This window comes from Manis javanica, chromosome 3 (assembly GCF_040802235.1).
Source record: "Manis javanica isolate MJ-LG chromosome 3, MJ_LKY, whole genome shotgun sequence".
NCBI lineage: Eukaryota > Metazoa > Chordata > Mammalia > Pholidota > Manidae > Manis > Manis javanica.
Window position 1 is genome coordinate 135,034,265 of NC_133158.1, and position 12,688 is coordinate 135,046,952.

The 12,688-nt window shown below is 37.4% G+C and overlaps 1 protein-coding gene across 1 annotated transcript in view; it reads right to left on the reverse strand.

The window, feature by feature from the left end:
- The window catches only part of PRKCI (protein kinase C iota), an 86,454-nt gene extending 74,140 nt beyond the window's left edge, over positions 1 to 12,314 (reverse strand). The window contains exon 1 of the mRNA XM_017654615.3: positions 12,011 to 12,314. Within this exon, the coding sequence (XP_017510104.1) occupies positions 12,011 to 12,111 (101 nt within the window). The 5' untranslated portion in view covers positions 12,112 to 12,314. The remainder of the gene's footprint in view (positions 1 to 12,010) is intronic.
- Between the last annotated feature and the right edge of the window lie 374 nt (positions 12,315 to 12,688).

Consider the following 12,688-nt stretch of genomic DNA (forward strand, 5'->3'; position numbering starts at 1 on the left):
TCTGTGCTACTTTAAGACTTGTAATAATCTGGTCCTAATTTCTATCCCACCATTCCCAACACAAATACTCTACTACAGACATGTCATTTGCTTATAAGCCCCATACATAAGACCTTGATGATACAAGTTTTGATCTTGATGTTTTCTCAGTTTAAGGCCCATTTTTTGGAGGGAGGTGGGGTATCAATCTTTACCAGCCAATTCAACATCAACTTCTATTAAACCTTTTTCAACCACATAAGCCCAGTGGTCTGAACTTCTAAGCCTGTCCAACGTCTATCTTTATGTTACATTTTGTTATTTGGCTCATTATATAGTGACAACACCTCTTCAACTAAATTATACTCAACTGGAGGACAAAACTTTGGGGGGATTTTTAAATATTTTCACTCAACTATTAACATAATAGGAACTAAATATTTGTTAACTGAATGAAGGAAAATATTTTCTAGGAGAAACCCAGATTCCACAAAATGCACTTCTGACAAGGAAGTATCACTGTTTATGCTTTCTTAGTCTATAAACATTTATAGAAAACTTAGTAGGCTCCCGGTGTTTAAACAAACTTTATCTTATTTAATCTTCACAATAACCATCAAATTAGCCATACTAATCTGACTTTACAGATTTAAAAAGCAAAGCACAAAGAAATATTTGCCAATCTCATGGTTAGGACATAGAATATGAATTCAAATCCAATTCTCCTAACGACACTCACTGTGGCTGCTGTGACTGACCTCCCCCAACCCAGGCAACCCCTCCTTAACAATAGAGCATTTATTATACCAGCTGCTGGGGGTGCTACCAGTAGACAACCACGCTGTCAGGCTCCTTCAGAGATCTGACTGCTCCCCTAGGGGCACACCACATCCCACAACCAATGACTGACCCAATGTGGGGGAAGAAATGTCCAAAACGTGGCTGAGGAAAGCTGAAGTGTCAATTCATCTTTAGAACTTCCCAGAGGGTCAACGGAGGTTTCTGTTGAGACTCCAGGGTATCTTGATTTTTTCCTAAACTTGCTGCCCTCCCTTCCTTTCTCTTCCTTAGCTGTCAATCCCAAGAGCACTCCTGAATAAACCTCCTACGTGCTAATCTGAGACACCACTTTCCACAGCAGTATCCACCCAATGCATAGCTGTTACCAGATGATATTTTTGACAAAAACATAGTGGATACAAGCAGTCAATATCACTTTTAAGAGATTGGCTAATGAAATATGTAATACTTGTTTTGGAGATAAGTCTACTTTAGTACATGAAGCTATTTTTTTTTTAATTTTCAGAGAAAATACATTGCCATCACATATATTATACAGATTTTGTGTATACCATGTATGATAAATGCCTCCCCTGCCCTCCCCTCCCCTGTAAATGTAAAATCTATGACGGTAGACACTTTGTTTTGCTATTGTTGTATCACCAGTACCCAAAGCAGTGTTGGCCCAGAGTGGACATTCAATTAATATATGTTGAGTAAATGTAGGTGTTACATGTTGGACTCTAAAGAAAGGATGGAGAAATGTAAAAATAAACAACACTCCAGGATGCAGGAATGGTATATATTAGGAAGTCACAGTAATAATGGTCAAGACCAGAGAGGTAAAGATAGGATGCTTAGGTTTGAATCCAGACTCTATCACTTACCAGCTATATAACCTTAGGTGAGTTACTTAACTTCTATGTGGCTCAATTTCCTCATCTGTATAATGGGAATATTAATTTCTCACACAGCATTATAAGGATTTAATAGATTGAGTTAAAATTTATACTTCAAATAATGCCTAGCATAGAGCACTCTATATGTTTAGTAAATTTAAAAAACTTTATATATTCGTGAAATCTCATTACAGAGATAAAAATAATCCAGCCTTCTAAAAGTAATACATATATATGCTTTCTGTTTAATATGGCAGAGGGAACACACATCTATATATCCTAAAGGCCCAAGGAAATGACAGAAAACTGAAATGACAAATTATCAGTCTCAGAAAACAAAAAAGTCACTAGAAGACCAGAAAGTATGAGAAAATCCTTTGTATTTAAACCAGATGGATTAAAACTGACCAAAAAAAAAAAAAATCCCAGCACCAAACAACAAAGTTAAGAGGAACCTTTAAAAGAGAGACATTTTATTGACACAAGATTACTTTTCCTGTAGCGGGGGCGGGGGGCGGGTAGGGCACCGGGAAGGCAGTATAACACAGAGAACACAAGTAGTGACTCTATAGCATCTTACTATGCTGATGGACAGTGACTGTAATGGGGTATGTGGTGAGGACTTGATAATTGGGGAGTCTAGTAACCATACTGTTACTCATGTAATTGTATATTAATGATACCAAAAAAGAAAGATTACTTTTCCTTCTCTAAGCATCTACTTGGCTCTTCAAGTACATAACACTTACATAAGCACTCATTACAAATGCTTTTTAAAATTACTTTAAAGAAAAATTTATGAGTTAAAAAACAGAATGTTATGAACTTTTACAATGTAAAAACTACTAAGAAAAATCAACATGTGGAGATAAGGGAAAGAAATAAATTTTAAAAAGTCTCTTTCCTAGTGCAGAGTCAATACTCTATCTAAAACTAGTAATTTAAAAATAAAAACAGGGAATGAGGGAAAAACCTGAATAAAAAAACAGGCAAATGAATCGAACAGATATTTCTTCAAAGAAGATATACAAATGGCAAACAAGCTTATAAAAAGGTGTTCAGCATCACTAATCATTAGGGAAATGCACATCAAAACCATAATGAAAGATTACCTCACACACATGAGGATGGCTACTATCAAAAACACAGAGAATAACAAGTACTGACAGGGAGGTGGAGAAACAGGAGTCATGTGCACTGCTGGTGGAAAAGTAAAATGGTGCAGCAGCTATAGAAAACAGTATGGAGGTTCCTCAAAAAATCTAAAATAAAATTTCCATATGATCCAGCAATTTCACTTCTGGGTATACACCTAAAAGAACTGAAAGCAGGCTGTACACCCATGTTTACAGCAGCATTATTCACAATAGCCAAAAGGTGGAAGCAATCCAAGTGGCCTTCAACAGACGAATGGATAAACAAAATGTGGGGAGTGTGTCTGTGTGCACACACACACATACATATACACAAAGGAATACTATTCAGCCTTTAAAAGGAAGGAAATTCTGACACACGTTACAACATGGATGATCCTTAAAGACACTAAGCAGGTGAAACAGGCCAGTCATATAAGTGATTCCATTTATATGAGGCATCTAAAGTAGCCAAATTCACAGAAAGTAGAATGGTGGTTGCCAAGGGTTGGGAGGGGCAATGGAAAGTAACTGTTCAATAGGTATAGCGTTTCAGTTTTGCAAAAGGAAAAAGTTCTGGAGTTTGCTGCACAATATGAATATAATTAATACTTCTGAAATGTACACTTGAAAATGGTTAACATGGTAAATTTAATTGTTTTATCCCAATTAAAAAGAAAAAAGAAAAGTTGGAGATGTATTATTTAAGTTATAAATGTAACCACAAGAGGAAGTAAAAATAGGAGAGGAGGCAATGAACAACTGCTAAATTCTGCATCTTTCATACTGATGAATACCCATACTAAAACAGAACAAAATTTTAAAAGTAGTTAACTGTGGGTGGTGAAACTGGGGACTGGAGAGAGGTTACAATGAAAAGAAAATGTACTTCTTAACTTAAAACCTTCTGAATGGTATAGATTATTAATTTTTCTACCATGTAAAGGTGTGGTTTTATTATAAAATTTACCTTCTAGTAAAATAAAAATAAATAAAATATAAAACACTTAAAATGACTTTTATAAATGTATTGCTTTAAATATTAAAAAAATTTTTTAAAAACAAAATAGTTCCTTCTAATAATGTTAAAAGAGAACCTGTTATCTTAAAGCAATTTTTCTTTCAAAATACCCTCAAAGTTAGTAGTATAAGGAGGTAAGTAAGGATTGAGAGAATGTATCTGAGAATTAAATTAGAAGAGAAGTCTCCAGTGGAATTTCTCAGGCAAAGAACAAGAGTGACATTATCTTTTTTGAATGCAAGGGGAAAAAATTAGTATGATTAGACATCATCAAAACATGAGTCCCTTATTAAGGTCTACATGGAGTTAAAATTACCACATATGTAAATAAGCATGCTTGTAAACAATAAGCATTTTTCAGAAATCTTATTTTTCAAGAGCTAAAATATCAGAAGACACAAATGTTTTTAAAACATCTGCATAATCCTTAAAAACTTAAGTACACACATTCTAAGGAGAGTCAATGAAGCAGTCATGCTTTATCAACTGCCACTCCTTAAGTTCCAGGAACTTAAAACATTTAAGGGAGTTTTACATAAACACTTCACTAAGTAATTGAGAAAGCACCATGTTCATCCACTCCACAATCACCAGATCCTTATTTTAGTGCCAAAGCTAAAAATGAGCTGTGAAATAAAGATACTACATTCTAAAGGTATAAACAAATTATGCATGACATATTTTTTTTTCTGGGTTTAACTTCAGTGTTAGCATAAATTATGTTACCACTGGCCTTCAATAGAATATAGACTGCTTCACCACAAAAATTCCCCAAATGGCAAATTTTGGTTGATTTTTTTTTTTAAAAGGGAAAACAGTGCTTTTAATTTTGCTATTGGGCTACAGAAGATAAACTGCTTTAAGCATTCACTATGTTACTATGTTCTAAAATAGAGAATCTAAAGTTTTTCCTTAGGAATAACTGCTTTAAAAATAAACCTGAAAAGAGCCATATTCAGCCCTTCCCCTAACTCAGTATGAGCTTTTCTCCTAAATTAAATGTAGCATAATCAGGAAAAAAGGTTTATTTGTAATCACCATGATACTGGTTTTAGATGGGATCATCCATGTATGGTAAAACCAGTGGATGAGAAATGTTTGGGGGAAATAGTACATTTGTATAATTTCAAAATATCATTCCTTAATTGTTAATTTACAAAAAAAAGGCTATAATGCAACTTACATTTTTAATAATGAAAGAGAGCAAATTAACTCAAAAAGAACTATGAAATAGGAATTTGACAATAAAGCAAAAAAGTAATCTTAAAAAGCACCACCAATACAGTAAAAGGGAAAAGAAAGTTCGTTGAAGGGTAAGACTTAGCTTTGTATTGTAGCTTACTAAGCTTCAATGTTTTCATCTATAAAATGGAGATAATGATATTTACCTATGAATGTTGTAAAGATTAAATAAAAATAAGTTCAAAACACAATTCTTCGAACATGTAAGTATGTTATAAAAGTTTCTATGCTCAGACTCCAAGAAGGGACTAGCAGTTACCAAAGGAGAGAGGTGTGGGAGGGCGCGTGGGGAGAGAGGGAGAAGGGGACTGAGGGTTATTAGTACACACAGTGGGGCGGGGGGGGGGGGGGGGTCACAGGGAAGACAGTGTAGCACATAGAAGGCAAATAGCGAATCTGTGGCATCTTACTACACTGATGGAGAGTGACTGCAATGGGGTATGGTGGGAACTTAATAATATGGATGAATGTAGTAACCACACTGTTTTTTATGTGAAACATTCATAAGAATGTATACCAATAATACCTTAATAAATTAAAAAATTAAAAAATTAAAAGTTTCTATGCTCTTCAACGTACTTCAAAGGGAAAAAAGGAGGCTAGATGTCTCTAAAGATAATTGATGAAATTTTTCTACTGATCATATTTCATTAAGATAAAAGATCACTGCCAAAATTGAGCACTGTCTGGAAAACCTAAAAAAAGTAAAACTGTTATTCGCAGATGATACTACGTACCTCTAAGTTCTAAGTCAGTAAACTAAGATATTACTAGAATAAGGTGGCCAGTTCAACTTAAACATACAAAAATAGATGGTATATAATAAGCATCTGAGAATAAAAAATCCCATTCATATAAACAGCAAAATTATAAAGTATCTAAGAATAAACTCCCCAGGAACTGTGGAAGATGTATGACACAGGAATCCTACTGAAAAACAAGGAAGAAATTCCACATACTTGCAAAGCAAGCCTCAATATTATAAAACTAGCAGTTCTCAAACTAATCTGTAAATTCAGTATAATTCCAAATCAAAATGCCAGTAAGATTTATTTTCTGGAACCAAAAAAACTTTCAAAAATTCACCTGTAAGAAAAAATGCAGAAGATGGCTAAGAAAACTCAGAAAGAGAAAGCTAATAAAATGGGCCTTTTCATAACATATATTAAAATTACCTCTATTGTAATAATTAAACCAATGGTGGCATGTGCAAATTAGACTTCTCCCCCAAAATCAATGAAACAAGGTACTTATGCATATCTAAGATATTTAGAACATAACAAAGTTGTCATTTCAAATCAGTGGTAAAAGAACAACCTATTCAATAATGGTATTAGAATACATTTTGAAAAAATTTTAGTTGTATCGGTACACCAAAAATAACTAAACCCCCAAATACCAGATTCATTGAAAAGATAATCACTTAAGAGTTGCATAACAGCAGAAAAAATGAATATTTTTAGATGAGACACACATCTACAGAAGAAAGGAAACCCAGAAACCATAAAGAAAAAAAGGAGAGAATTACATAAAAATTAAAGACTCCAGACAAGCAACAAGTTAGAGAAACACTGACTGGCACCTTTTTTTAACAGATAAAATGTCAGGGTCCCTTCAGACAAATTAATTAAAAAAGGAAAAAGAATCCAAGAGAAAAAATGAGCAAAGGACATGAACAATCCACAGAGGAAATTCAAATCAATAATGTATAAAAAGATAGTTGCAAAAAAAATTAGCATTTTTTTGCCAATCCTACTGGCAAAAATTTAAAAGATCATTAACATGCAATGGGAGCATAGGGAAAATGTTTCATTTGTATGTACACTGTTACAGGGAATGTAAACTGATGTTTTTGGAGAACAAATATCAGGCTTTAAAATAGGCAGAGCTTTGACCATGTTTGCAAAATATATATTAAATACAAGGATGATTTGAAATAGTGATTTCATGAAAGCAACTGTGTATGTTCGATTAAAAAAAAGATTAAAGTATGGTATTACAATAATATGGAACTCTAGGTACTAATTATAAAGAAGAGGTGCATTACTGTAACTGTCTTCTCTACCTATCTGCATATACGTATCTATTTATCTGTCTATTCTGACATGGAAAGATAACCATAAATGAAATAAAGTTGAAGAAACGTGTGGAAATATCTATTTATTGGAAAAAGAAAAGGGTGTGTGTGTATGTGTACACATATCTATACACACTGATATGATGTAGCATATCCCAAACTGTTAACAATGGCTACCCCTAGGATGTGTAAGAGGCTACAGGGAGAACTTTCTACTTTACGTATTTCTGTATTTTTAAAATTTAGCTTTAATGCCTTGACTTTGTGATCTGTATTTGGCCACTGGTGGCATTTTTATCATCATTCTCAGACACATTTCTACATAGGTGAGCTGTCATGCCTAGTGCTTAGGACATAGAGCAAAGCACACAACAAATGATTTGTTTAGTTAATTCCAGATATTTCACTTGGATGCCCCCAGAGCAGCCTGAGCTCCAAATTAGGTTATTTGTTCCAGGTAATGAATTCCCTTCTCTCACAAATCTCTTCCTTCTATATTCCCTAGTCTCTCCCAAATAAGAAACCTATGAGTTGTCAGGCACTGTCTCTCTCTTCCAGACAGGCAATCTTTAATTCATACTGATTCTGCCCCCTACAATTGCCACTGAGTCCATGTCTTCTTTTCCTTCTCCTCAGACTCTCTCACCTGGACTACCTGCAAAGCCTCCAAATTAGTTTCATCCTTCACCAACTCATTTCCCATACTGGCTCCAACAATGATCTTTCTAAAATGAAAATCTTACCATGTATCTCTCTTACTTAAAACCTTCACCAGTGAGAAAAAATCTGATGCCCCCAGTATGATATTCAACAATCTTTACCACCTACTGCCTGTGAACCTTATTAGCTCCATTTCACACTTTATATTCTAATAAGGAATGAATATAATAACAACTAAACTGACTAATTCCCCAAACATCATGCAGTTGTGCCATGCCTGGAATAACCCTCCCCTGAACCCCATCACCATCCACCAAGAGAACCTGTTCATCCTTTAAAAGCCTCAGACATTTCATATAAGGAATGAATATAATAACAACTAAACTGACTAATTCCCCAAACATCATGCAGTTGTGCCATGCCTGGAATAACCCTCCCCTGACCCCATCACCATCCACCAAGAGAACCTGTTCATCCTTTAAAAGCCTCAGACATTTCATCCTCTGGGGAGGCTCCCCTCACCCCAAATTCCTCTCCAGTATCCATCCCTGCAAGTACCTTACACATAAACACACACCCTTTTATTAACTATGTCTTTCCTCCTCCTAGTCTCTTAGCTCCTCCACAGGGCAAAACCTTGTCCTATCCACCGCTATACACTCTGGGTCCATCCTAGCACCACGTGCCTAGCTTAGAGTAGGTGTTCAACAGTATTTATTAAATTGTGTTTAAACAAACTTTGGTAGTATGTGAAATCCTAAGCAAGATTGGGATTTTTAAAATTCAGGTTTTAATTAGGCTAAATTCAACCATAAAAGAAACAAACACTGAAGTTACCATAAACAGAGGGTTGGGAGTTGTATTAGAAAGCTGGCACCTCCAAGGAGAATTTTTCTGTAGAGCTGCTTCTTTCTCCTCTGCTTCCTCAAACCTTCAGTTTGCACATGGTCCTGGCCTCCTCAGCCTCTCCCTCAACTCTTATGCTTCAGACCTCACTGCTAACAAACAATTTATCTCCTATTATCTAATTCAAATTTCTGAGAGGGTAGTTTTGGTTTTTGGCACCAGGCCACCATGTCCTTTCTCTCTAGTAAAGCTATGGATCCATTGCCCAATGGTTAGGGTGCTATGCCGAAGCTCCAGGACCAATAAACATTCCCCCAACTCTCAAATCACTGTTTTTATTTCCTTAGAACAATTACTAGAGTATATTGCTAAAATTATTTTGCAATACTTTAAAAAACAAGTCTTGCCAAGACTTGTTCACAGTGAGAAAAATGCTGCATACTTACTTCTTCACTGAACCAGCTACACACTCCAAATACACAAGAAGTTAACAATTTCTTTTTATTTGTAGATGTGCACAGAAAGAATCATCTGGATTGTTATAACTGCTCAAGAATAGTGGTTTAAAAAGTATTTTTAAGAGCTTTTTGCATAATTTCCCATAGATTTCAATATAAAGAAATAAGCAGTCCAGATATTTCCTTGTTAAATTCTATCCCATAATATCAGGTAACTTTATATAAGTATAAGCACACACAACGGCAATCTATTACTAACAAAACCTGTTTGTCTTCCTCAAAACTGACACCACTAGGTAATGACTGGAGAAGGAAGGCCAGTCACTGACGAGCTCTCGTGAGGAAAGAGGGGTATAGGCTGTGAGACAGGGACTCTTAGGTGGTCTCCAATAAAATCAGATTCTCAGAGCAGTTAAGGTTCTGCTTAAAAACTAGAAAAAACCTAAGAGTCTATCAGAGAGACATCAGATTTGCACTAAGAACAAATTTAACAGAATGAGAATATTACACTCTTTGAAAGAAGGCAATCTATTCACATAAAAAGTTTTGGCTATTCCAAGATTCAACATTCACTGGAAAGAAATATTGTTAGAAGGTCTTAAGGGGAAGCTCTCTGATAATGACCATTCAGAAAATCTGAGGAAAAAGAAGCTTTTTCAAATGTAGGTTATCTTTACATTTCTTAATATAAAAGATCTTCTATTTTAGAATCAGGTGGTCTATGGAGAAGACAAGTAGTGACTCTATAGCATCTTGGTACGCTGATGACTGACTGCAGTGGGGTTGGGGGGTACTTTATAATAAGGGTGAATGTTGTAACTACAATGTTGCTCATGTGAAACCTTCATAAGATTGTATATCAATGACACCTTAATTTAAAAAATCAGGTGTTCTAGTTAGCAACTTGTTTATTAACTACGCTCACTGGTGACTCATTAGTTTCATCGTTAGTAATGAGCAGCTGACTAATATAACCATCAGTTTGGACTAGTGTTAATATATCTTAACAGATCTAATTTCAGAGGACAAAAATTGGCATAATTTAGAGAGCACTGATGTCTCTAAATGAGGCTTGAAATGAAGACATTATTCGAAAGCTTTCATTGAAAAAAAAGCACTAAAGGGCAAGGGTTGATTCTTTCATTCCTTAGCAAAACTTCCTAGGTTTTAAAAAACAATGAAAATGCTAACTTCAATGTTTTGGGGGCTTTAGTCAAGCACTAAAAGAGTTTTATGTACTTATTTTCTTTTTTAAAAGTAATTGGAGCAATAAGCCAAGAAAAAATAAAACCTCCCCTCCTAAAGGACAGTCAACTTTGATTTCTTTTAAAAGGAGCTTATAATGGTTTTAATTTCCTAACTGGCCTCTTTACATTTGTCAAACTAACAAAAAAAGGAAGAAGCACTGATTTCTCTGCATCTAACAACTCATGGAACTATCAACTTTATAAAATAGAACACATTCTAAAGTGAAATAACTCATCAATCATATTAAAGGTAAGGTAAAGGAAGCAAAGTTTTTTCCCACAAGTGCAGTTTCCAGCTGACCATCCTCAAATCAAAACAGCTCCTGAAACAACTACGGTCTTTTAAAAAAGCATATACACACTTCTTGGTATTTTAAAACCAAGACCTCCTTGATCAATTTAAGCAAAAACACTGACATTGTCCAAAATAACTCCTGCAAACTGCTTCTGAATACAGTCAAGCTAATAAGATGTCAGCGACTTTCTGAGAGCAAACTAGTAAGTCCTTACATCAAATCGGTAAGATATTTAGCGGCTTATATTTTCTTTGAAAGCAAAACAAGAGTGGCATTTTGAAAGTCTGCTATCTTCACTGATCCTCTCAGGAATGTAAAAGTATGCACTGCAATTTCAACCTCCTAGTGCTTGAGTTTTCTAAAGCAATTTACTTCTGCTTGGACCAGCTCTAAGACAGACCAAAACAGCCAGGTTTTCTGTTACCTTTCAAATTTTTCTGTTCACACTAACCTGTCAAATTTCTAATGCTTCAAAATATAGCCATCTCAAAGAAATTTTAAACCACAACTGAATTCAAGGGAAGGGGGATACTTAAGGTCACTGACTGTAAAATATGACTTAATACAACAGTCTTAGGACTAGATTATTTCTGGTATTTCCAGAGTTATAATTTAGGTAATAAGAGTAAAGATCACAGATTATAAAACTGTGCCTAGGCTCCTCCTCTTCTCACCTTACCATATTTCACCCTATCTGAGGATCCTTGAAGCAACTGATAGGAAAATCGTTCACAACATTTTAATTGACACATACATAACCTAATCTTGGCGAAACGTTAAGTCCCGAATGCACATCCCTGAAAACCCATCAAGTTAAATAACATGTCTAATATACTGGCAGCCTGACTATAGCCCAGATAACACTTTGTGAACTCCTCTAGGCGATGTAGTTAAACCTGACTTAAGAGAACCTGCGACTTTCGGCCTTCTGGTAGTCAAAAGGACCAGCAAATTCACAGTCCTGTCTTTAAAGCCTGTGGCAAACTTACGTAGTAACGGACGTATCACTCGGAATCAACTCTCATCACAAATACATCCAGACTTAACGACGTAAAGACCTTATAAATGTCTTAGCAGGCGAGTCTCTCGAACCCACCAGGTGGACCTACTCTACTCCCAGGCTCCTCCCTCGGATCCTCCGCTGGACTCCAAGCCGCGCGACTCCAGGGCACCCGGCACCACATCTTGGGGACGCCCCAGCCCCACACCCCACGCACCTCCCTCCGACCACTGGGTCACCCATCGGAGCCCCCAGTCTCCAGCCCAGACCAACCCGTCCACATCTTCAGCCCCTCGCCCTCCCCTCCTCCAGGCCAAGTCGGCTGGCCTTTCGCCTGCCCTTCCACCTCCACCGCTACACCGGGAAACTCACCCGCGGTAGTAGGCTTTCACCCGGACCTGGTGAGCATGGTCCCCGCTGCAGCCGCCTGCGACTGGATGAGACATGGTACTGCTGTCCCTCTGGGTCGGCATCTCCTTACTCCCCCGTCGCAGAGCCGGAGGCCGCGAGTGCGGGGGGCGCGCCAGGCTCGCAAGGGGCTCCGCTGCCCGAGTCACGCCCAGAGCCGCGGTGCCTGCTCGCCTACCTGCCCTTCCCGCCCGCGGCGCGGACCAGAGGGTCGCCCCCACGGACAGCCGGAACAGCGCGGCTCCTCCCGCTGCGGGGCGCAGCACGCCTCTCCACCTTGGTCCCTCCCACCTCACTCGTTCCAAAGGCCCACATTCCGGGTGAGGGCGGGTGCGACCATCGATCCAGCTCCAGGAGCCTCGGTGCCCGGCTGAACCACTCTTACGGGGGGTAAGGAAAAGGCAGGGAGGGCGGATGGGAGATGCTGGCCACCACAGCAAATGGCCCTGAAGGAGACTTTCGTTGAAGCTTTGATTGAGAGAATGCCAAACTTCAGGTAACTAAATTCCGTAAAAAGCCCTTTCCCTACAGGGAAAACAGCAAGGGACAAATGCTGCAGCAGCATCCCACCCACTTTCCTAACTTGGTCGCGTCCGTAGTCAGCCGACTTGGGACTCGGGATGGATTCGCCCTGCGGCTTTC